General features: G+C 66.5%; 1 protein-coding gene across 1 annotated transcript; it reads left to right on the top strand.

Annotated features, from left to right (window-relative positions):
* The first annotated feature begins 3,019 nt into the window (after nucleotides 1-3,019).
* MED24 (mediator complex subunit 24) lies at nucleotides 3,020-21,996 on the top strand. The gene is made up of 26 exons (XM_086477902.1): nucleotides 3,020-3,060; nucleotides 3,280-3,418; nucleotides 5,891-5,973; nucleotides 6,463-6,501; nucleotides 8,034-8,107; nucleotides 9,250-9,473; nucleotides 10,019-10,130; nucleotides 10,639-10,789; nucleotides 11,039-11,152; nucleotides 11,805-11,852; nucleotides 12,038-12,120; nucleotides 12,473-12,559; nucleotides 12,864-12,975; nucleotides 13,580-13,722; nucleotides 14,534-14,571; nucleotides 15,499-15,581; nucleotides 16,892-17,070; nucleotides 17,216-17,315; nucleotides 17,750-17,925; nucleotides 18,019-18,283; nucleotides 18,492-18,673; nucleotides 18,929-19,022; nucleotides 19,399-19,498; nucleotides 21,309-21,386; nucleotides 21,530-21,678; nucleotides 21,815-21,996. Exons 2-26 carry the CDS (start codon nucleotides 3,289-3,291, stop codon nucleotides 21,929-21,931), a joined length of 2,961 nt encoding a protein of 986 aa, XP_086334028.1. The 5' UTR covers nucleotides 3,020-3,060; nucleotides 3,280-3,288; the 3' UTR covers nucleotides 21,932-21,996.
* The last annotated feature ends 1,589 nt before the right edge of the window (nucleotides 21,997-23,585 follow it).

The following is a 23,585-nucleotide window of genomic DNA, read 5'->3' as shown; positions in this document are numbered from 1 at the left end:
AGTGTCCCACACCCGTGCCCCCCCCCCTGTGGTCCCCATGGCCCCCCTGGTCCCACTAGTCCCTGTGCTGCCCTGGTCCCTCCTTAGTCCCCCAGTCCCTGTCCTGCCCCTGGTCCTCACAGCCCTGTGGCCCCCCTGGACCCCATGGTCCCCGTGGCCCTCCTAGTCCCCGCAGCACTACAGGGACCCCATCCCCACGGCTGGTGGCAGCCGGGGTGCCAGCGTGGCAGGGGCAGGGTGGCGGCACCCCCAGGCTGGCCCCCCGCTGTACCGTACACTTTATCCTCGGCAAACACGGCGCGGCTGCGGCCGGCCCCCCGCAACGCCGTCTGCCCGCGATAAGGCCGTGGCCGGGGCTGAGCTTGTCTGCCCCCAGCCCGCTCGGCTCGGCCACCTCAGCACAACGCCGTGTCCCCAAATCCCCCCACCCGCGGCCACCCAGCGCCCTCCATCCCAAGGGGGGAAACTGAGGCAGGGCTGGCGCTTGCCTGCAAACCCCCACAAGGGGTGAACAGGCGCCTCTCCCACCCGTCGCCAGCCCCCCCATCCTCCACGATGAGCCTGCGAGTTGTCCCCGCTGCCACCCCCAGGCCTCTCTGTCCCCGTCCCCCCCCTCCCCGGTGGGGACCCCACGCCCTACAACAGACCCCGAGCTGGGGGGGGGGGGGGGGGGATGTGACGAGGGACATGGAGGGGCTGCGTTACTCTCGGGGCTCAACGCAGTCGGCCGGAACAAGCTCATTAAAATTCATCCCGCTGCTCTGCGGCGCGGAGCCGCTATATATAGCCCCGACGCCGGCGGCAGGGCCGAGCTGGGCCCCCCCCCCCCGGGCCCCCCGGGAAGGGGGTGATGCTGGGTGCAGCCCCGGCACCTGCATCCCCATCACTGAAGACCCCCGTGGGGCAGCACCCACCGCCGGCCGGGGGTCCAGGTGGCTTCATGGTGGTGTCCCACAGTCTAGGCTGTGTGTGTTGCCCCCCCCCCCCCCCCCCCGCCGCAGTCGCCTTCCCCCTGGGAGCCCCCCCTGGGAATCAAATCCTTCGCACCCCATCAAACACCAGCGTGGGCGGCTGGGAACCAGCCATGCGCTCCCCCCCCCCCCCCCCCCCCCCCCAAGCAGGGATCAGTATAGGGGGTCCCGGCTGTCCCCGTCACCCCGTGGGAAGGCGAAGCCCCCCCCGCCGGCCCCCCGCCTGCCCCCGGCGCTGGGAACGGCCCCGGCCCCTTCCGGCCGCCCCCCCCCCCCCCCCCGCGGCCCCGGGGCTGGAGCAGCTGGGCCGGGGCGCCCTGCCAAGGCCCGGGGCGCCGGGCCCAGGCCTCGACGCCTTCCCCCAGCCCCAGCCGCCCCCACAGTGGGCCGGGGGGGCTGCGACCCCCTTAGCGCATCCCACGGCCCCCCCACCAGGCCCAGAGCCCGGTTTGGGGGTGCTTTGCCATTGGGGGGGTGTGTGTGTGTTGTGAGGGGCGGGGGGCTGCTCTGGTCCTTGTGGTCGCCGGTTCCCCCCAGCCAGCGGTGGGGAGCGGGACCCCCGCCCCTGGCACAGGAAATGTTTCCTCATGAATAGGGGCCGGGCCCCCCCCTCCACTGCCGGGTCCCCCCCCCTGCTGCCGGGGCCCCTCGCCGCCTGGGCAGCCGCTCGCCAGCCTAATCCCGGCCCCGGCGCGGGGGGATTTGCAGCGCCCCGGCCCCATGAATGATTCACCGGGGGATTAAGGGGCCTCAGGGACCCCCCCGACCCCCCCCCCCCCCGCCGCCCCGAGCTGGGAGGGTTGGGGGGCAGCAGGCACCCCTAGGGCTGTCACCCCACAGCAGCACCTTCAGGCACACCGGGGGGGCTTCACCCCGCTCCTGAGCCACATTGGGCTGCCGTGCTCATGGGTGGGGGGTGCTGGGGGGGGCTGCGCCCACCCCCACCCCATTCCCCATCCTCCCGTTGCCATGGCGATGGTTGGCGGCAGCCGTGGGGATATTTTTAGCTGCTGGTTCCACACTGAGGGGGGGGCGGGGGGTGGCAGCCCAGCCCCACGGCTGCCTGCCCGTGTGCACGCACACGCGTGTCCGCGGTGCACCTGTGCACACCCGTGTGCGTGTGCGCGGCCACCGGAGGTACCTGTGCACACCTGCCCGTGGGCGTCTGTGGCTGCGCACACACGCACACGCGAGCGCACACATGTCTGTCCGCACACCTGCGCGCACACGTGTGCAGGCGCACACGCACGCTGGTGCACCTGCGCACACGCGCACCCCCAGGCACGTGTGTGCAGACACCCACCTGCAGGCGCGCGTCGTCCTGAGTGCACACCCATGTTTGCACACCCACATGTGCACACCTCCATACTCACACACACGTGCCTGGTGTGCACGCCGGCACTCACACGTGTGCATACGCATACGTACGCCTATGCATCTGCGCACACGCTCGGGCACAAGCACGCACACACCCGCCTGCACACACATTCCCTGTGCGCACCCATGTTTACACACCTGCGCATACACAGCCCTATGTTCACACCCGCGTGACAGCACCCCCATGCCTTTGCACACTCACGCTTTTGCACACACCATGTTTGCACCCCCACGCCTTTGCATGCACTGTATTTGCAACCCCATGCCTTTGCACACCCGTGCCTTTGCACCCCCACGCTTTTGCACGCACCATGTTTGCACCCCCACGCCTTTGCACACTCGTGCATTTGCACCGCACCGTGTTTGCACCCCCACGCCTTTGCACACTCGTGCGCTTGCAGCGCACCATGTTTGCAACCCCACGCCTTTGCACCCCCGTGCCTTTGCACCCCCGTGCCTTTGCACACGCGTGCATTTGCACGCACCACGTTTGCAACCCCGTGCCTTTGCTCGCTTAGGCCTTTGCACCCCCACACCTTCGCAACCCCCCTTTTCACGCACCCTCCCCGCTCCGAACTACACTTCCCAGCAGCCCCCGCGCACACGCCTCTCCCCACCGCCCAATCAGCGCTCGGTTTACTGGCGGGTGCCACCATGGCGGTGCCCAGGCGCTGAGGGAAGCGTTTGCCGGCCGATACGGTGCGGGGCGAAGGTGAGGGGCTTGGCGGGGCGGGGGGGAAGCTCCGGGGCCGGCCCCCGCACCAGAGGTGCGGGGGCCGGCCCCGGAGCGCCCCCCCCGCCTCCGCGGCCTCCCCTCCAGGCCCTGCTGCCTCCTCAAACTTCTCTGTTTTTCCCCGGGGAGGGGTCAGAAATCTTTCCCCCTCTCCCCCAAAAGCCTGTCCGCCCTTTTCTTGTTACCTTCCCTTCGCAGAGCGCGGCCATGAAGGTGGTGAACCTGAAGCAGGCCATCTTGCAGGCCTGGAAGGAGCGGTGGAGCGATTACCAGTGGGCCATCAATATGAAGAGGTTTTTCCCCCGTGGAGCTACGTGGGATATCCTCAATTTGGCAGGTCTGGAAGCTGGGGAGGGGTGGGGGGGGCATGTTGCAGGGGTGTGGGAGGGGGGTTTCTGCTTTGGGGCTGCTTGTTCCCGTGGGGTCTGTTGCCTGAGGTTGGGGTTAAGTTGGCCTAAAGCTCAGGCTGTGGTGGAGGGTGGGCCTGGTAGGACCCCCGTGGGATCGCTGTGGGGTGGAGGGTGGGCCTGGTAGGACATGGGATCGCTGCGGTGACACGTGCTGAAATGCTACTGCCACCCACGGGATCGCTGCGTGGGCTGAAATGCCCCTGCCTCCATCCCCACCCGGCTGCACGCAGGTCCCCGCTAGCTGCCTCAGTTTCCCCCGCCGAGAGCGAGTAACGACGCCGTCTGCCTCCTCAGCGTGCTTGGCCAAGCGAGCGAAAAGCTCTGCGAAGAGGCCAGGTGCTGCTCCGAAAAGCTGCTTCCCACCCCCAGTTATTAGGTTTTCTCTTCCCGTCCCTGTTCAAGGGCGTTTGACACAAATCCTGCCAAACGCTGGTACCTGCTGAGCTCCACGGTTTAAAGGTTTGCCAGGCTTTTGTGCCAATTATAGAAACTTGTTGCTAGTTGGGTTTTCTTTTCTTTTTTTTTTTTTTTTAACCTCTGCAGCAAGCTGGTGTTTGCAAGCCCTGGGTAAGCAAACAGAGCCCTCGAGGGTGGCTGCACCGGGGGATTTAAAGGGCAATAGCCCCGGTGCAGGCAGCAGCCTACTCGCCACGCCGAGGGGGGGGGCCCACACCTTTCCCCAGCAGGTCTTTTTTCCCTCCCTGCCTCCCACCAGAGATTTTATTCTGGCAGCTTCTGGCCCGCGATGGTGGGGTTTGTCAAACTACATCCCCCCCAGCTGAGCTCCTCAGGCCGGGTTTGTCCCTCTCCCGCTGCGGCCCGTGGTGGGGTCAGCGCATGGACATCGCCGGCCCCACGGCGGTGTGGGGCTGGAGGAGCCGAGCTGGAGCCGGGGGGCCTGGCTGTGGCAGTGGGGTGACGACAGATTTGCTGTGGGGGATGGTGCTGGCGTGGTTGGGGGAGCGGGAGCTGTGAGCACAGCACTGTGGGAGGCGGTTGGCTCGAGGGCCAGCCCTGCCGCTGGCCAGCTGGTCCCCGGGGCTCCCTGGTGCCTGTTCCCGGCCCGGTGAGACCGGCTCCTGCTCCGCTGACGGAGGCAGCGAGGCCCTTGACGTGGGCTCGTCTGCGTATCCCTGAAACCAGGGCCAGAGATAATCATTTCCCATCATTTCTCTAGAAACAGGTTTTTCCTGGGCAAACTCTTAGCCAGGGAAAGGCTTGTTAGCCCCAGCTTTGTTGGGGGGCAGCCCCTCTGTGAGGAGGGGGAGGGAGCCGGGTCCCTTTTTGCCCCCCTCTGCTGCAAAAGGGAGCTTAAAAGGGAGGACGCTGGCGCCAACGCTGTCCTGGGCGGCACGAGAGTTGTTGTGGGCACACGGGGAGGCGGCTCCCGAGGCCCCGATGGCCGTGACAACCGCCGCCTCCCTCGCCGCAGCCCTGGAGCCGTCCTTTCCCGAGCTCGTGCCTTTCAGGTTTAAACGACAAAGGGAGGAAAAGCTGGCACGAGCTGCCAGGATCACGGCGGTGCCCAGCAAATCTATGCTGACACGTCTGCAGTGGGTAACAGCATGTGGCTGGCTCGTGTTGACACTCCCTGATTAGATGGGGAGGGGAAGGCTGCCATTAGCCTTCTGTCCTCGAGCTGAGATGCTTTTGGCCGAGGTCTCAGCCTTCCAGCGAGACCCAGGGAGCCTCCCGCTCCCGCGGTCGGGATCCGGCGACGTCTGCTGCTCCTCCTCCTCGTTCTTTGGGGCGACGACTTCCCGAACGGCTGCTGCCCCCTCTTGCATCTGGGGGCTTTGACCTACTTCCAGCCCCTGCCGCAGCCCGGGGCCTGCTTTCGGGAGGTGGTTCCTGCGCTCTGCCATAGTTCAAATGGTCAATTAAAGGCTTGACTGAGCAGATAGGACGGGCAGAGCCCCTCCAGCATCCACGGGCCGGCGCTGGCAGGCAGCCGGCGGCGGGGAGGGCCAGACGTGCAGGGCTGGTCCCAGCTGAGAGGGGGGGACTGTCTGCCCGGAGTTCAGCCCCAGGTGCCAGAGAAAAAGGCACTCGGTGGAGGATGCGAGAGCCTCCTGGGCAGGACGTGGGAGGGAAGGGAACGTGTCTGGAGAGCAGCAGGCGCTGTTTTTGGGGCCAGGGTGCCCGGGGAAGAGCTGAGTTAGCAGGAGGCTGCTCGCACCGCCTGAATTATTTACTGGCTTTTGCCGTCGGGGATTACAAAGTTGTGGGATTCAGTTAGTTTCGGGGAAGAGCGGTGCAGAGTCGCTGTGGTTAGCGCAATTTGTCCTTGCCACCTCTCCTGGGGCGGGGGGTGAGGGCAGAGCGGGCGGGCGTCTGCGTGTCCTCGCACCGTGTACGTGCTGACCTGGGACCTCCTGGCCCCTCTCCTTCCCTTGCAGAGGCTCTTCTGGAGCAGGCCATGATCGGGCCGTCACCGAACCCACTCATCTTGTCCTACCTGAAATACGCTATCAGCTCCCAGGTAATGACACCCCCGGCGTGCTGCCTCCCTGCCTCGCGCTGCAGGCGCCGCTTGGGTGTCGCCTCGCAGCCCCAATTAGCAGGTGGGCAAAGAAAACGGGGTGAGGAGTCGGTGGCGACACCCCAGGTCTCCCATCTGTGCCTCCCCTGGGCTCGGGAGGGCTCAGCGCGTACCCAGGGCAGGGGTGTCTCTGTAAGGATGCTCTGCCCAACGCCCGGCTGCGCGCGGGGTGGGAATCCTCGCCCTCCGAGAGCCTCGGCGCTCTCTCGGCGCGGCGGTCCGTGTCGCCTAAAGTTTGCGCGGAACACACCAGCGATCGCCTAAAAACGTCCGTTTGGATTTGTGCCGGGTCAGCGCCCCGGCCCCGTCTGCGGTGACAGGCAGCGGGGCCGTGCCCTGACCTTGCCATTCCTCAGCGACGAGCCCCGGCGCTGGCAAACATCCCCCGCTAACGCGCCGGTTTGTTTTGGTTTTGTGTTCTGTTCCTAGATGGTGTCTTATTCCACGGTCCTGACGGCCATCAGCAAGGTACGGCTCCGGCGGGCGCTGTCGGAGGTTTTTCTCTTTACCTGTGACCCACGTATCCATTTCCCTCCCCACAACTCCCACCGAATATAGGTCAAGTGGAAAACAGCATCCTCTGCTGAGTCAGCAGCGGTCAGGCAGCGCAGATTAGCACCCGGGTCCTTCCATGTCCCGCTGGGGACAGGCTGCTGCTGTGCCTGGCGGGTCCCTTTCTGGTTTCGGGGGCAGCGACGGGTGTGAAAGCCTCGTCCCTCCACCGTGTGGGGCCTGGCAGGCTCCTGCCCCGCAGCGCCCTGCGCGTCAACCGCGCCTCGGCTGCCGGAAACCGCATCCCTCTGTGGCTGGCGGTGCTGGCAGCGCCGTGGGGATCCGGAGCTGGCGATGGAAAAGCAGCGCCGCTCGCCAGGGAGGGCTGCCAGCACCCGAGCCACTGCTTGCCCGGCTGGCTTCCCGTGGGTGCTCAGCGTCCCCGCGCCGCTTCGGTGGGGACGAGCCCTCTGCGGCCGCCTCCGCTCGGCGTTTGGGGCTGCTCCGTGGGGAGCGAGAGCCCCTCGCAGGCTGCCTCGGGTCCCCCGCCCTCCCCGGGCACTGGCCTTGTCAGGGCGACCCCTGATCTGAAGGAAGAAGAGTTGAAGGGAGAATAATTTCTTTCCTCCCGCCTCCTTGTGATCGCCGGGGGACAGGAGGAGAAAGGCGCCGGCAGCCACGCGATGCCGGCGTTGTTTTGGGCCGGCGCAGGCTGAGCTTGGAGCTGGGCCGTCAACCTGCCGCAAAACCCCCGGGGGAGGATGGGGAACCCCCCAGCGGGGCTCAGCCCCGATCCGGGGTGGTGGGTGTCCTCCCAGGGGAGGGCAGAGCCAGCGTGCGGCCGGCTGCCGCCGAGCGCGGTGGCAGGTCCGCTCCGGACGGCGCAGGCTCGCCGTTGCCCTGGCCGTGCCTCGCTGCCCGTTGCGGCAGGGCGGGCGGAGAGCTGACCTTGACAGCCGAGCCTTCCTCCTTCAGAGCAGCGTGGGCCGAGAGCAGAGCTGCGGGCTAGCTCCGGCCCAGCGGGGCAGCCCCATCTGCTCTGCGAGGAGGCAGGGAGCCGCGCTTCTGCTGCCCCGCCGCCCTCCCGGCCCCGCGGCCAGCCGGGCTGTTGGCGCACGCTGCCAGCCCCGCCGAGCCGGGGCTGGGCACGGGGGCTGGCGCCGAGCCACCGCCGCGGCAAGGGCGGCTGGCGGGGAGCGGAGCTCAGGCCCCCCTCGCCCCCGCCGCCGTCTAGGGGAGGCTGCCGAGGAAACGCGGCCTCGGCCCCCGCTGCCGCGGCCCGGTTGCCTCCCGCAACCCCGGGAGGGCACGACCCGGCCGTCGGACAGCCCTGACCTAGTTCTCATTCGAGTGGCTGCTGGGCAGCTGCCAGGGCGAGCGTCCTGCGGCCGGCTCAGCCCGGGGAGGAAGGGGTTGCGTTTGTTTTCGGAGCTGCCGGAGCCCAGCAGCCTGCCCCCCCCCCCCCCCCCCCCCCCATCTGAAACCCCCTCCTTGTTCTTTCGCTCTAGTTCGATGACTTCTCCCGGGACCTGTGCGTCCAGTCGCTCTTGGAGATCATGGACATGTTCTGCGACCGCCTCAGGTACCGTGTGGCCCTTCCAGCCCTGCCGCCTCGCCCCAGGCTGTGCCGGGGGCCGGTGGGGCCTGGCTGAGCCGGGGGTACTCGCCCCGGCTTAGAGAGGCAGGTTCCCCCTCCAGTTTCACACCCGTTCCCGAGTTGCTCTCCCCCTCTGGCTGCCCCCGGCTGGGCTGCTGTGCGAGTGGCAGCGTGGGGAGAGCAGGGGGAGTCCAAAACCTCACCAGCTTTGTGGGAGGCTGCAAGAAACCCACCTATTCTGGGATAAAGGTCTCCGCTGTGATATTGCTGCCCAGCTCAGGTAGATGGGGGTGGGCGTAAGCCCTGTGGCCTGAGGGCATCTGTCCCCTCGGAGAATTTTTTTTGTTTCTCTCGTGTGGCCTCTGCAGCTTCCCAGGGCCCCGGCTACGTGTCCCCGAGACCTGCCTGAGCTGCCCCAGGCAGCTGCCTTGTTTTGCTTCGTGCTCTTCCGCTAGTGTTGCAGGACCCAGGGGAGTCCAGACAATTCAGGCCACAAAAAAAACTTTTTTAGAAAGCTCAGAAATCTTCCTGTTAACCCCTGACAGCCTCTTTGGGAGGCTGGAGCAGAGAGCATGGGGCGGGGGGTGGGGGGGGCAGCGGGAGGAGGAGGAGGAAGGCTGAAGGCAGCAGCTCTTCAATTACATGAAATGAAGCAGCAGCAATGAATATGCATCAGTCACAGATGTTGACAAGGAGCTGTTGCTGGCCAACTGCAGAGCCGGCCACTTAATCCAGTCCCTGCCTAATCTGATCCTCTGCTTAATTTGATCAAAACTTCTGGCCCCGATGGTTTGTGCATCAGGAGGGGAAAGCGTTCACCTCTCGCAGCACGTCCATCAACGCTGAGCCTCTCTGAGCAAGATAATTTGATTAGAGACTTGGAAAGTTTCCCTGTAGTAGAGTGACCGGAGAGGAGGCTGCACTGGGGAGCCTTTTATTTTCCCCTGGCACAGCGGGGATGCTCGTGGGCTGAGCAGGTTGGGATCTGTGGCAGGGTGGGCAGGCTGGGCCGGCAGCGTCGGGGGCGGGTTTGGGTTCCCCGGCCTGTTTCCGTGCCTTGGTTTCCCCGGGAGGGGCGGCAGCCCGGCCCGCCGTGAGCACGGTCCCGTTTCTCTCCCCTTGCCAAGCTGCCACGGCAAAGCGGAGGAGTGCATCGGCCTCTGCCGGGCGCTGATGAGTGCCCTCAACTGGCTCCTGCGCTGCGCGGCCTTCTACGCCGAGAAGGTGAAGGAGACGCTGGAGCAGGCGGCGGCCGAGAGCCAGCTGAAGATGTGTCTGGAGCGGCTGGAGAAGATGCTCAGCAGCACCAAGAACCGCGCCCTGATCCACATCGCCAAGCTGGAGGAGACGTGTACGTCGCTGCCCCTGCCCTGCCCTGCCCTGCCCCGCGGCGCGCTCCCTGCCCGCGGCCGCTGCCAGGGCTCCCTCCTCGTCGCCGCCGGCCCTGGGGAGGTGGCGTTGCCACCTCTCCCTTCCCCCTGCCCGCCTCCTGCCGCATTGTCCCTGCGGCTCTGAGCCCATCCATCTTCCAGCCCTGTTGCTGGAGCTGTCTCCTCCCTGGCTCCGTGCCACCCTCTGCCCCCTCCCCTCCGCGCTGCCCTTGGAAGAGGAGCAGGACTCGTGCGAAGGCTGCGTGAGCCGTTCCTGGCCTGCGCCTCCGCTCGGGGCCTGCGTCTGGCCCGGAGGCTGTGCCAGGCTGAGCCTGAAGCAGGAGCTGCTGGGTGGCACGCAGACCCTCGGCTTGGGCTTGCAGAGCTGTGCCAACTTCTGCTCGCCACGGGGGCCCGGTGGGGAGCCCCAGCCTTGGCAGACCCTCGGAGCCAGCTTGCCTGGCTTCTCAGTGTGTCACTGTCGTCCCCCCCCGCCCCCAGCTGAAGCCCTGCCCTCCCTCCCCAGCCTCCTGGAGCGCGGTGGAGCAGTCCCTCGTCAAGCTGGGGGAGAACCTGAACAGCCTCAACAACTCCCCGCTGCGGAGCCAGGCTGACGACTGCGTCTCCCTCATCAAGAGGTAGATTTGTGCCGCTCTCTCCATGGGCTCGGGGGGTAACGTGGGTCTGAGCCCTGCTTGGGGGGCTGAGAGCCTCCTGCCTCCCTCCATGGCGGCTCCCTGCTTTCCTGTCCCTTCCTGGCTTGGACCCCGGCACCGGCAGTGGGCTGGGGCTGGTGAGAGGCCCTGGGGTAGGAGAGGGGACAGGGCTAGTGGTGACTTGCTGTGTCAGGGCGTGCTCCTCCAGAGACCCTGGGGCCCCTCGCCATCCCTCAGCTGCTCTGGCCGTACCAGAGCTGCCATCCCTGCTCCGGATCCCCCCAGAGCTGCTCCCTGGGCTCTGCCACGGGGGCTTGGCTGTTCCCTGAGGGCTGCTCTGCCGGGCCCAGGAGCTACCGGCCCTCCTGCCCCAGGGAGATGCGGGACGGCAAAGGTCGGGGGCTTGGCCAGGAAAGGAGGGTGGGACAGGAGGAGCAAGGACACGTCCCTGCAAGGCTCCAGTGACCCTGTGCTGTCGTCCCTCACCCAGCATCCCCACCATGCTCTCAGTCCACTCCGAGCAGCTGAACAAGACCGGCTTCCCCACCGTGCACGCTGTGGTGCTGCTGGAGGGGACCATGAACCTCACGGGAGAGACCCAGCCGCTGGTGGAGCAGCTGATGATGGTGAAGAGGATGCAGGTACAGACATGGCATCTTGTTCTCCTGCTCAGGGTGGCCTGGGGCTGTGGGGCCAGGGTCTCGCTGCAGCTCTGGGCTGTGTGTCCCGCCCTGTGCTGATCCTGGTCCGAGGCGATGGGCGCAGCCGCAGGGAGCAGCGCGAGCCCGTCAACACCTTTGCAGGGGCTTCAGGGTTTGGCTGTGCTCGGGGGAGGCACTTGATTGCCTTTCCAGCACAGCAGGGGGGGGTTTGTCTTGTGTGCCCCACAGCGCATCCCCTCCCCGCTCTTCGTGCTGGAGATCTGGAAGGCCTGTTTCGTGGGCCTCATCGAGTCCCCGGAGGGCACGGAGGAGCTGAAGTGGACAGCCTTCACCTTCCTGAAGGTGAGGCTCCGAGCCCCGGGCCTGCTGCTGCCTTTTCCCTGCACGCCCGGCCCCCACGGAGTGCTAAACCCTGGCAGAGCAATTAGTTCTCCTCTCCTGCAGCGTTACCCTCGGGGTCCCTCCCCCCCGCGCCCCGGCTGAGCCTGCAGCAGCCCTCCTGCAACCCGCTGAGCATCAGCTTTGCTCTCCAGGGCCTCTTTTCAGCCCAGCCCTGCTTGGTTTTGCAGAGCAGCTTTCCTGGGATGTTGTGGGGGCAAATGGTGGCCTTTGAGAGACGCCGCGGCAGCCTCGGGGCCTGCCTTGCCCCAGCTCAGTGGTGGGCAGCCCTGGAGCTGTCTGCGTCACCTCCTGTCTTTGTACCAGACAAAAGGGATCAGCGTGTAGTTTCAGGCCTGACCCATGCTCTGGGCTCCTCCTCAGCCTCAGTCCGAGGGGTGGCCATGCCCTGTGGCTCCCTGTGACGCTGGAAGGACCCTGCAGGGGGGGAGACAGGGGCACAAAGTCCCCTGGGCTGCTCCAGAAACGCTCTTTTCCCTGGGCTGGGAGAGCAGCTGCTTGCAGGCGTGTTCGGTGTGGGCCCATGCCTGGGGAGGTTCTGGCTGCAGGATGGGGGTCTGCCTCGGTCGGTGGCATCGTGCCCTGTGTCTTTCAGATGCCCCAGGTCCTGGTTAAACTCAAGAAGTATCCCCAAGGGGAGAAGGTGAGCCTCGAGCGCCGTTCGTTGGAGCCGTTGGCCGCGTAGTGCGCCGTGTTGGCTGCGCTGGTGTCTGGCCAGAGCTGGGCGGGGGTGGCCGGGGTGGGAAACGGTCCGTGTCCCTCCCTCTAAGGGACGAGGCGGCGCGGGAGGGGAAGGCGGGCTGCGGCTGAGCGCTTGGCTTTGTGCAGGACTTCACCGAGGACGTGAACTGCGCCTTCGAGTTCCTGCTGAAGCTGACCCCTCTGCTCGACAAAGCGGATCAGCGATGCAAGTGAGTGCTCGGGGCTGACCCCGCAGCCCTGTGAGCCTTGGGTGGCCAGTCCGTGCCGCCGCGACCCTGTCCTCTCTGAGGGGAGCCGTGGTGCGGGGTGCTGCGGCACCTCCTGGCAAGGCTTTTTTTTTTTTTTGGTTTCTGTACCAATTTCTTCCTCCTGAGGACCTGACGCTGCCAAAGGAGCAAGGCACAGCTGATGCCTGTGTCGGTGATGCTGTGTGGTCTCTGGAGCTGCTTTTGGCCCTGCAGCATCCTCAGAGGGGTGGGAGCAGGGCCAGGAGGGGCAACCCAGGAGTCCCCCTGCCCTGGGGCAGCTGGAATGCCGTCCCTGTGCTCTCCTCTCTTTCAGCTGCGACTGCATGAACCAGCTCCTGCAGGAGTGCAGCAAGCAGGGGCTGCTTTCGGAGGCCAACATGAACAACCTGACTGACAAACGGTACGGTCCCCTCAACAGGCTGGGCCACCGAGGGGGGTTGGAGCACCTCGTCTTGCTGCCCTTCTTGGAGGGGAGCGTGAAGGACCCGCTGTGAAGCTGCTGGCTCTCCCGTGGCCTGGAGGGACGAGGCTTTGCTTTCCGTGACAGACTGAGTGCGGTCAAAGTCTGTCCTCTCTGGTGGTGGCCTGAGGTGGTGGCCTTCCCTTGGGGGGGAGGGGGGTGCCGATGGTGGAGGTGGGTGGGAGCTGGAGGCGTGAGGCGGGGTGATGGATTTCTGCTCACTGGCCCTTGGCCCATCCCCCAGGAAGGCGGACAGAGAACACGCTCCGCACCTGAAATCGGCGGAGAACGCCAACATCCAGCCAAACCCGGGGCTCATCCTGAGGGCTGAGCCGACCGTCACCAACATCCTGAAGGTGAGTCCCCTCCTGTGTCCGCGCTGGCCAGGCTGGTCTCAGCCCCAGAGCCTATTTCCAGCAGCACCGGTCTCACCAGGCAGCCAGGGTGGTTGGGAGGTGCCTGATCTCCCCCTGCGCTGGGATGGAGGAGCGGAGGAATCGCTCCCAACCTTATTGCTCTGCTGTGGAGACCAGGAGCTCCCCTTCTTCTTCCCAGCAAGCCGGAGGAGCTGTGAGGGGGCACGTTGCTGGCAGTGCCAGCAGCCTGAGCCCAGCCAGCTCTGCCCCTCGTGCTCTCGGCCGCTGCGTGCATCTCCCCCGGTCCCGGGGGGCTCCCTTCTCCCCGTCCCTGTGTCACTGTGGTTGCCTCGCCGCTGCTGAGCGCGGGAGGATGTTTTGGTGCCAGTCGTGGTGCCCTGGCGTGCCGCTGCTCTCCCCTGCGGTGCCTGGGACACAGAGGGCTGCATCCCCACCCTCCCGAGCCCTGGGGGTCCCTGCTCACCGAGGCCTTACGGCACAGCTCCGGCAGCCGATCAACTCTGCCCCCACGGCCGGAGTTTCTACCGCTGCTCCGTAGCACACGTTCCCTGTGACTTCTCTTCCCTCTGTTTTTTTTTCGTAGACCATGGATGCGGATCACTCCAAGTCCCCGGAGGGCTTGCTGGGGGTCCTCGGTCACATGCTGTCTGGGAAGAGCCTGGACTTGCTGCTGGCAGCGGCGGCGGCGACGGGGAAGCTGAAATCCTTTGCTCGGAAGTTCATCAAGTGAGTGTCCACCTGGGCGGCGCCGTCCCTGGTGACAAGCGGGGCTGGGGTGAGCGGGCAGCCCCCCAAGCTCTCCCCACCCCGCCCCCCCCAGACAGGGCTGGCTGCGCCTCTGGCCCAGTGTCTGTGCAGCCCTGGATGCAGCAGAGCCCTGGGGAGGGCTGGGATCTCGGGGAGGCTGCTCCCCCTGCAGCACCCCATCGCCTTTGCTTCTGGGTGGACAGGGCAGAGGATCGAAGTGGGGTGGGTTTGGGGGTGTGAAGGGAGCTGACAGCACGGCACGGCCTCCCAACCAGGGCTCCGCGTGCGCCTGCGGTCCCCAGGCGCCCGTGTCCTGGTTAGAGCCCGTGCACCGGCCCGCAGGGGGCTGCGGGGTGTGATGCTTCGAGCAGGGGCGGCCCGAGGCAGCTCGACCCCCGCCAGCCGGGCCCCGCCACCCTCGCTCCGTCCGGGGCTTCGTGCCGCGGCGGCGGCGCGCAGAGCCCACACTCGGAAAGCCCCACGCGGGCGGGCAGAGCCGGCTTTGGCTGAGTGGGTGTGGGGAAAAGCAGCGTGGCTGGACCTGTTTTGCTGCAGGGGAGCAGAGGCAGAGGGAGGAGGCGGCTCAGCCCTTGCTCTGCCGCAGGGTGTCTGCGGAGCCGGGCCCCCCCGCTTCGGTCCCTGCCCACCCCGCTGTGCGGGGCACGGTGCTGGGTGCTGGGGGCGGGCAGGGGTCTGCAGGCAGCGGCAGCCCCCGCCTGCCTCGGGGGTGGGAAGAGGCCGGTTTCCCGTGATGATAACGCTTCGCTGCCGCTCTCTCTGCTCCCTCTAGGCTGAACGAATTCACGAAGCACGTCGCCGGAGAAGGCCGTAAGTGCGTGCGCATCCGTGGTGTGGGGTGGTCGGAGCTGTGCTGCTCCCCAACCCCCCCCCCCCACCCCGCTGCCACGTGCTGGGACGCTGCGGGGCCGGCTGGATTAAGCTGGGGCTGGCTCTGGCGCCAGAGCGAGCCGAGCTGTGCTGGGCCCGGCTGGGGGCTGCCGGCGGGGAGCCCAGCGCAGGGGCACGTAGCTTGGTGCCTCCAGGGATCCGAGCTCCCGCGGACCCGCTGCCCTCACGCGTGGCACATGCGTGTCCATCCCAAATGTGGGGTGTTCCCTGCTTGCAGGGGAGCAGCTCCTTCTCCCCGGCCCAGCCCGTGGGGCCCCTGCCCCGGCTCCCTCCCTGGAAGGGGTGATGTGTCAGCACGGAGCCTGAGATAAGGACTCTGACTGCATCTGCGTGTGATGAAACTTGCTGAGTGCTCTGACCTTCCGTGGCGCGGGGGGAGCCCAGGGATGGGCTGGGGCTGCCAAATGGGAGGCCAGAGCTGCGTTGGGGGCTCAAGCAGAGGCAGACGGGGTGGAGGGAGGCACTTGGCACATCCCCTGCAGCCCTCGTTCGCACACAAGCCCTTGAAGGTTAGAAGAGGTTAGATTCCACGTTGACATAAGGAAAAACTTTTTCCCTGGGAGGGTGGCAGAGCCCTGGAACAGGCTGCCCCAAGAGGCTGTGGAGTCTCCTTCTCTGGGGACATTCAAAACCTGCCTGGGCGCGTTCCTGGGTGATCTACTCTAGGTGGTCCTGCTCTGGCAGGGGCGGTTGGACTTAGAGGACCTTTTGAGGTCCCTTCCAACCCCTGAACACTCTGTGATTCTGTGAAAAGCTGCTCCCCCTCCCCCCGAGCTCCCAGGGCTCCTGCCTGCCTCCTTGTGTCAAGGCTGGAGCTCCACAAGGCCTTTGTTTCTCCTCCCTCAGCCAAAGGAGCCTCGGTTCGGTCCCTGCTCTTCGACATCTCTTTCCTCATGCTGTGCCATGTGGCCCAGACCTACGGCTCGGAGGTGAGCATCCTCCGAGGGGATGGGGCTCTGACCTTGCCAGCGCAGCCCCCTGGGCTGCAGCCTGCCAGCCTCCTCTAGCGGCCAGCCTGCCACCGGCCCCCGCCGCGCTGGGGTAAAGCACCCAGTGCCCTTCCGCCTGGTGCAGGTAGAAAATCCCCCCCTGCAGGGTCTGTCAGTGCCAGGTGATGGAGCAGGGGTGGCCGCAGCCTTCCTGGGGGCTTTGGTCTGTCTTCCTCCCTTTGTGGCACCGTGGTATCGGTGTGAACGCTGCCCTTGTGCCCTCTCCCGGCTGGCTCTGATCTCACCGGGCTTTTCCCAGCGTTGCCCCTCTGTTCTGGCACTGGTTGGCTGGTGGGGGGGTGCCCAAGGAGCCCGGCTGAGTGCCGGCCCTCCCCCATGAGAGGAGGAACTTGCAGCCCCGCTCAGGAAACGGCACTTTGGTTGCATGAAAATTTCCCAGGTTTTCGACATCTGGGTGCGCTGGGAGGCGAAACGATACCGAAACACCGGGGACGTGGAGAGGGAGCGCAAGGCAGAGGCGGGAGGGGGAGCCTGGGGAGCGGGGAGGGGGAGTCCTGGCTGGAGGCAGCAGCTCGGAGCGGACGTGCCCGGGGCTGTCTGATGAGGTCTCATCCCCCCCCAGTGCAGCCCAGAGCGACTTTCCTGACCAGCTGCTGCTGAGCAGATGTGCAAAAGTGATTTTCTTGACAAAAATAGTGTCCCTTGGGTGCCGGTGGGCTGAAAGGAGGAAGCGGCGTGCGGGATTCCCAGCTCGTGTTGTGTGTGTGTGTGTGTCCCCCCAGAGCCCTCCCAGCTGGGCTCTGCACCCCGACCCCAGGCTGTGCGCCCCGACACCGCGGAGCCGTGGGCCAGCCAGCCCCGGCCCTGGGGACCCCGGGCACCCCTTGGCGGGTGGGGGACAAGAAGTGGCCCTTTCTGGGCAGGACGTGGTGGCCCTGCTGCCACGCTCGCGGCCCTTCGGGACTGGTCCTGTCCTGGCATCTCCCCGGGGGGAGCCGTGGGAGCGCTGCTCCGCGATGGGCCCTGGTCCCCCGGGGAGTCCGCTGGTAGAGGGGGAAAATCACAGCCCTCGGACTGGAAACTGGGCGCTGACCAGTGCCTTACTGGGGGCTGACCAATGCCTGCCTCCCTGCAGGCCACAGGGCGGCGCTGTTCCCGCAGCCATGAGCTCCTCAAGGTGGGGGGGGCAGACCCCAGGGTGGGTGGGGGTCCTGCCCCAGGGTGGTGGTGGGAGGGGGTCCCTGCGGGATGCAGGCCACGTGGCAGACCCGGTGCCGGTTCCCTTCCAGGTGATCCTGTCGGAGTCGAGCCCCGCAGGCGAGGTGCCCTTCTTCGAGACCTGGATGCTGACCTGCATGCCCGAGGAGGGGAAGATCCTCAACCCCGACCACCCCTGCTTCCGCCCCGACTCCACCAAGGTGGAGTCCCTCGTCGCCCTCCTCAACAACTCCTCTGAGATGAAGCTGGTGTAAGAGCTCATCCCGTGCGCCCACCCTACCCTACCAGGCTGGGGCAGGCTGGGAGGGGGAGCACCCACCCCATCTTCCCTGGCCCCGTGGCCGCTCTGAACAAGTTCCTGACCCCCCCCCTCTGCTCCCCCTCTTCCTCGACAGGCAGATGAATTGGCACGAGGCGTGCCTGAGCATCTCGGCCGCCATCCTGGAGATCCTCAACGCCTGGGAGAACGGCGTCCTCACCTTTGAGTCCATCCAGGTGGGCCTGGCGTGGGGCAGAGCGGGGGCACTGGTGCTGAGCTGTGTCCTGAGAAAGGGCAGCATTCCCCTGTCCTCCTGCCCTGAATGCTCCTGCAGCCGCTGCGGAGCTTGCTGGCTCCTTCCTCACTTGGGTGGAGAACTGAGGTGGCTCCGGCCCCTTGATGCTGCCCCGGACAGCCCCGGTGGTGGCAGTGGGGCTGGCACGTGTGTCCTGGGGAGGAGAGAACGGCTTGGAGCCCGCAGTCGGGGCCTGCAGACCTGGGAGGTGATGCTGAGGCGAAGCCTGCGCATCCCCACCTCTGTGCCCGTCCCCCACCTCTGTGCCCGTCCCCCACCTCTGTGCCCGTCCCCCACCTCTGTGCCCGTCCCCCACCTCTGTGCCCGTCCCCCACCTCTGTGCTCATCCGCCTCCGCTCCCATCTCCTCTCCTAGAAAATCACAGACAACATCAAGGGGAAGGTGTGCAGCATGGCGGTGTGCGCCGTGGCCTGGCTGGTGGCCCACGTCCGCATGCTGGGCTTGGATGAGCGGGAGAAGTCCCTGCAGATGATCCGGCAGCTGGCCACCCCGCTGTACGGCGAGAACACGCTGCAGTTCTACAACGAGCGGTGAGCTCTGGTGCCCCAGTCCCCGTGCCGTGCTGTCTCCTGCCCTCCTTCCCCCTCCTGGGGCCTGCGTGACCCTGGCCCTCTGTGTCACAGCGTGGTGATCATGAGCTCCATCCTGGAGCACATGTGCGCCGATGTCCTGCAGCAGACGGCCACGCAGATCAAGTTCCCCTCCACGGGCATGGACACCATCCCCTACTGGAACCTCCTGCCCCCCAAGAAGCCCATCAAGGAGGTGCTGATGACCGTGTTCACCAAGGTGCTGGAGAAGGGCTGGGTCGACAGCCGCTCCATCCACATCTTCGACACCCTCCTGCACATGGGGGGCGTCTACTGGTTCTGCAACAACCTGGTCAAGGTATGGGGTGGAGGAGGGAGGTGGCTGCCAATCCCAGCACCGTGGCTGAGTGTCGGGGGTAGAACTGGGGCTCTAGCCCGTGCTCCTAGTGTCCAGGAGCGCTGGTTCTGGCGTGGGCCAGCGGCTGTGACAGTGCTGGGCCCTGGAGGCGAGCAGGGCAGGCCCAGCCGTGCCCGCGCCTCCCTCAGCCCCGCTCTCCCCCTCGCAGGAGCTGCTGAAGGAGACGCGGAAGGAGCACACGCTGCGGGCCGTGGAGCTGCTCTATGCCATCTTCTGCCTGGACATGCAGCAGCTGACGCTGACCCTGCTGGGCCACATCCTGCCCAACCTCCTCACGGACTCCTCCAAGTGGCACACCCTCATGGACCCCCCGGGAAAAGCCCTGGCCAAGTAAGACCCCCGGACCCGCGGGCATTGTCTCCTTGGGAGCGGGTGGGCCTGTCTGGAGTCCCAGCTGTCCAGTTCCTCCCGTGGCCCAGCAGGCATGCTGGTGTCCTGGGCCCAGTTCCCTGCTGCTCCTCCCCGAGGAGGGACCCGCTGTGCCCAGTCCCACCACGTGCTCTGGGCTCTGCCGTGTCCCCTCGCTCACGCGCCGTCGCCCGGGGGGGAGCCGGTAGCACCTCGCCGTGTCCCTGCTGTCCCCAGGCTCTCCGTCTGGTGTGCCCTGAGCTCCTACTCCTCCCGCAACAAGGGCCAGGCCTCCGCCAGGCAGAAGAAGAGGCACCGAGAGGATATCGAGGTGCGGCCGGCGGGGAAGCGGGGTTTGGGGGGAGGCTCGCTGTGCGCCTGCGGGAGGCGGTGGTGGCAGGAGGAGCGGGTAGCTGAGACCAGACGCCCTGCCCAGGTTCTCTGGGCTGTGTGAGGTCCTTTGACCTTAAAACACCGGGTTTTCCCTTCTCTTTTTCTGGGGAAGGTGGGGCTGTAATGAGGTGGTCCGTGTGTGCTTGGCCCAGGCTGAGATGCTCGGGGTGAATGGAGGTTGTAGCCCTGGGCCGTGGGGGTGTGCAGAGCCCGGGGTGGGTCGTCAGCCCCAGGGATGTGGGGGGGGGGCAGGATCTCCCCCCTCAGAGAGGGGCTGGTGGGGCTGAACCTCCTCTGCCCTCCCCCCACCCCAGGATTACATCAGCCTCTTCCCGCTGGACGACACGCAGCCCTCCAAGCTCATGCGCCTGCTCAGCTCCAACGAGGAGGACGCCAACATCCTCTCCAGCCCCAGTAAGTGCGGCCGGGGAGGGCAGCTCCCGGGGAGGGCAGCTCCCGGGGAGGGCAGCTCCCGGGGAGGGCAGCTCCCGGGGAGGGCAGCTCCCGGGGAGGGCAGCTCCCGGGGAGGGCAGCTCCCGGGGAAGGCAGCTCCCGGGGAAGGCCCCGGCCCGCCTCGCCCCTCGTTTCTGAGTGTGAAACGTGTGTTAGCACAAAAACGCTTCTCTTCCCAAGCTGGCCAGGTGAAGACGTGAGAGCGCTCGAGTGTGTTTTGCTGAGTTACCCTGGAGCTTTTGCACTTAGAGGAGGTCAAGGTCTTTATTTCTCTGATGGGAACAACTTAGGAAAAGGGGGTGAGGTTACACCTTCCCTGCGGGACGTTGCCACCCAACCCAGTGCGTCACTCGCGAGCGGCCCGGGGAGGTTTCGTTGTCACCCCCAGCCAGCCTGCGTGAGACCGAAGAGCTGATGTGCTGCGGGAGGTGACGTTCCCGATGGCTGTGGCTAAATCCCAAAATTCCACTGCTGTTAACCAGGCAGCGCGCGGAGCCGATGAGTCCCCGTGTCCCCCCAGCGCGGTGCCTGGGGTTGCGACAGCTCCGGCAGGACACGCCGAGGGCTTGTCCGCGTCCTCCTGCCGCGGGGGCTGCTGTCACGGCTCCCACACGCATTGTCTGGACTCCTGGGCAGTGAGTCAGGATGTTCCTTGGTCATTGTTACTCCCGATGCCCTTATCCTGACTTATTCTTCAGTTTTCAGCACATCCATCAACCTGTGGTTTTTGTTGGTTTCATTACTGTTGAAATATGGGGTTTTCCCTTTATTTCACTATCTTTTTTTAACTTTTTGAGGCAGTTCCACCTCTTTCCAGTGACATTCGGGACTTTTTTTGGGCTGTTTGCTGCAGCGATGTGGAAATGCTGCTTCCTGCAGCAGCCACGTAGCTCGTGATTCCATGAGAAAAGTGTGGGAGGGCTTCCGTGTTGGGTTTTGTTTTCGGGGAGCATCCTCGGAGCAGCACAAGGTGGGCTTTGGCAGTAGCTGTGCGCGATGGGGTCTGCACGAGAACCTTCCCAGGAGGTTCCCGTCGCGCTGGGACTGGGGACGGCCCAGTTCCCCTCCCATGGGAGCACCCGGGAGTGTTTGGGTCAGTTAAATCCCCGTGGTCTGTCCCCAGATTTGCTGCTGGTCCGTGAGACGGCTCTGGTAGCTAAATCGTAACCGGGGAGGGAGATCTGAGTCCTGCCGTGCAGCTGCCGAACATCTGGCTCGCTCCCCCGCCGCCGGCAGCGCCGCAGAGCCTTGGCAGCGCCCCCTTCCCCGCCGCCCCTTGTCGTGACATGGCGTCACGTCGCCCGTGCCCTCGCGGGGCGTCACGCACGAGTCACCGCCGCGGTTCCCTCCGAGCGGGGAGGCGCCGCTCACGGCCTCCCTCACGCTTGACCTTTGGAGACGTCGTTAAACGCGGTCAGGAATCAGTCTGGCTTGTGCAAGAGCCAAGTGTCACACCCCGGGAGCGTGTGGAGCCCTCCCGGGGCTGCTGCGCTCCCGCAGGCCCGGGGCACGCGTGGGTCTGCGCCGCCTGCCAGCGGGGAGGGACGGTGGCCGAGGCAGAGACCGTCTGGGTTTGGGTACCGAGGGGGTCCAGACCTCTCCCACTCCACGGGGTAGCTCCTGGCAAAGCCCCTCCTGGAGCCTGAGGGCTGGGCGAGCTCAAATGGCCAGAGCTGGCCGGGGTGGGCACGTTGGCACGGCCAAGGGCGGCCAAGAGGCCGTTGCAGCCTGCCCCCCCCCGCAGCCTGGTGCGTGTTCTCCCCCCCAACAGATCGCTCGATGAGCAGCTCGCTCTCCGCCTCCCAGCTTCACACCGTCAGCATGAGGGACCCGCTGAACAGGGTGCTAGGTAATCCCCCCCGCGGGTACCCCCACGCTGGCCGTGGGCTCGGGTCCAGCCGCGCCGAGACGCCGGTGGGGCCCCGTCCCCTGTGCGGGGGGCTCAGGCCGTCCCCAGCCTCCCTAAACCGGCCTGGCTTTCGGTCTCCCCAGCAAACCTCTTCCTGCTCATCTCTTCCATCCTGGGGGCCAAGACGGCCGGCACCCACACCCAGTTTGTCCAGTGGTTCATGGAGGAGTGCGTGGACTGCCTGGAGCAGGGCAGCCGTGGCAGCATCCTCCAGTTCATGCCCTTCACCATGGTGAGCCCCGCCGCCGCGACACCCCTCTCCCCGGTCACGGGGCGCTCTGGTCCCGCGGGACGGACAGACGGACGGACCTGTCCAGGGGAGTCCCGGCTCCCCGGGCTCCAGCGCCGTTCCTCTTCTCTCTGGACAGGTTTCGGAGCTGGTGAAAGTCTCCACCATGTCCAGTCCCAAGATCGTCCTGGCCATCACGGATCTCAGCCTGCCCCTGGGCCGCCGGGTCGCTGCCAAAGCCATCGCCGCGCTGTGAGCGGGGCAGCTCCTTTCGGCCGGGAAATCCGTGAGATCCTGGATGCTGGGCTGGGGCTGGGACGCCTGGGACAGCCTCTGTCACTGCCCGGGGGCTGCTTCCCTCTGCCTTCGGCCTCCTGCCCCCCTGCTGCCTCGCGATGGGCTTCCAGAGACTGAGACAAACCCCCTGCTTTTTCTTTTTTCTATAATTAATAACGTCCTTTTGTAGAACAAGGCTTTGCTTCCTTTCTGTTGGGTTTCCTGAAGGGCCCTGGGGCTCCCCAAAACCCTCATCTCGGGCTGAGCTTGATGGTGGGGGTGAGGGGAGAGTAAGCGGCCAAGACCTGCGCGGGGCAGGGGAGGGAAATCGCCCTCGCTCTGTCCCTGAGCCGCCTGCCCTGACCCCCGAGGAGCCCGGGGCGCTCCGCTGGGGGAGCGGGGCTGCCTTTCGGCCGTGCTGCCGGCTCCGAGCAAATTCGTGGTGGAAGTTCCTCCACGTGAGCGTGAGTCCATCCCTTGTCCCCAGCTCTGAGCCCGGCACCCACCGGCCAGTGAGTAACCGCGGTCTCACCAGCACCGTGCCGGCCTGGGGGTGGGAGAGGCTCCTCCGCGGGGTCGGGCCAGCCCCCAGTCAGCTTCTTCGGCGGTGAATCCTCCCAAAACCCCGGCCCTGAGGGGGTGGCAGGGCCGGGCCCCCTTCGCCTCTGCTCCTTTCGTGTCTGTTTTCTGCTTGACTCACGAGAAAGGGGGAAGCGGTGCCTGGGGTAGCCGGGCACCAGCCTTCCCCTGGGCCTGCTTGGGCTCTGAGCCCGGTCCCTGCCGCATCCCCAGGGCTGGGCTGGGCCTCCCCCCACCCCCCTCTGGCATTAGCAGGGCTCACAGCCCTTCTTTGGGGGGCTCCGAAGCGAGGGCTTTGGCGCCGGGGTGGGAGAGGTGGCACCGGGAGGCCCCAGAGCGGCGCCCCAGGATTTGGGTCAACGCTGGCCGGGGAGAAGACGGCGGGATGGTGACTCAGGGCCTGCCTGACCCCTGCCTGCCCCCCGGCGTGAGCTCAGCTCTTGGCTGCTCGCGGGCTTTGCTGGAGGGAGAGACCCCGGTGCGGTCAGCGGAGGAGCTTGGCCGCGCTTTGGGGTGGCTGCGGGTGGTGGCCGGTCCTTGGCCATCGCCCACCCCGTCCTGCTGCCTCCTGTGAGCCCCAGTGGGCAGCCGCCTGGCACACACTGGTCCCCCAGTACGAGGGCAGGCGGAGAGTGGGTGGCAGGGCTGGGTGGAGCTGCTGCACAGGCCGGGACGGAGGGCGAGGGCTGCCCCGCCGGAGCGCTCGGTGCCCGCGCTGCTCCCCACCGGCTCTGCCGCGGGCACGAGTCCTGCGCTGAGCCGGTACCGACCTCTGCCCCGGGCCGGTGGCAGTGCCGGCTCGCCCGCGGGCAGCTCTTTACCGTTAGCTCCGAGCAAAGAGCAGGACCCGGCGCTCTTGGCCTTCCCAGCTCTGTCAATATTTGCCGGCGGCAGCCGCGCGCTCGGTGTTGGCGCCCGGCACTTCACCTTCCAGGAAGGGGCTGGGGCGGGAGAAGGGGGTTCCTGTAAGCGCTGATAAGCCGCGGGAGGAAGGAGCAATGGCTCTCGCCCCGTTGCTCTCCCGGGAGCCGCTGCAGGCAGGGTGCGCGGCCAAA

This window comes from Leptosomus discolor, chromosome 25 (genome assembly GCF_034619465.1).
Source record: "Leptosomus discolor isolate bLepDis1 chromosome 25, bLepDis1.hap2, whole genome shotgun sequence".
Lineage (NCBI taxonomy): Eukaryota > Metazoa > Chordata > Aves > Leptosomiformes > Leptosomidae > Leptosomus > Leptosomus discolor.
This window is presented reverse-complemented; position numbering and strand designations above follow the sequence as displayed.

Coding starts and splice junctions, on each gene's coding strand:
- MED24 (XM_086477902.1), top strand. CDS start 3,289: ATGAAGGTGGTGAACCTGAAGCAGGCCATCTTGCAGGCCTGGAAGGAG. Junction 19,023..19,398: donor GGCACCGAGAGGATATCGAG/GTGCGGCCGGCG, acceptor CCCCCACCCCAG/GATTACATCAGCCTCTTCCC. Junction 19,499..21,308: donor CAACATCCTCTCCAGCCCCA/GTAAGTGCGGCC, acceptor CCCCCCCAACAG/ATCGCTCGATGAGCAGCTCG.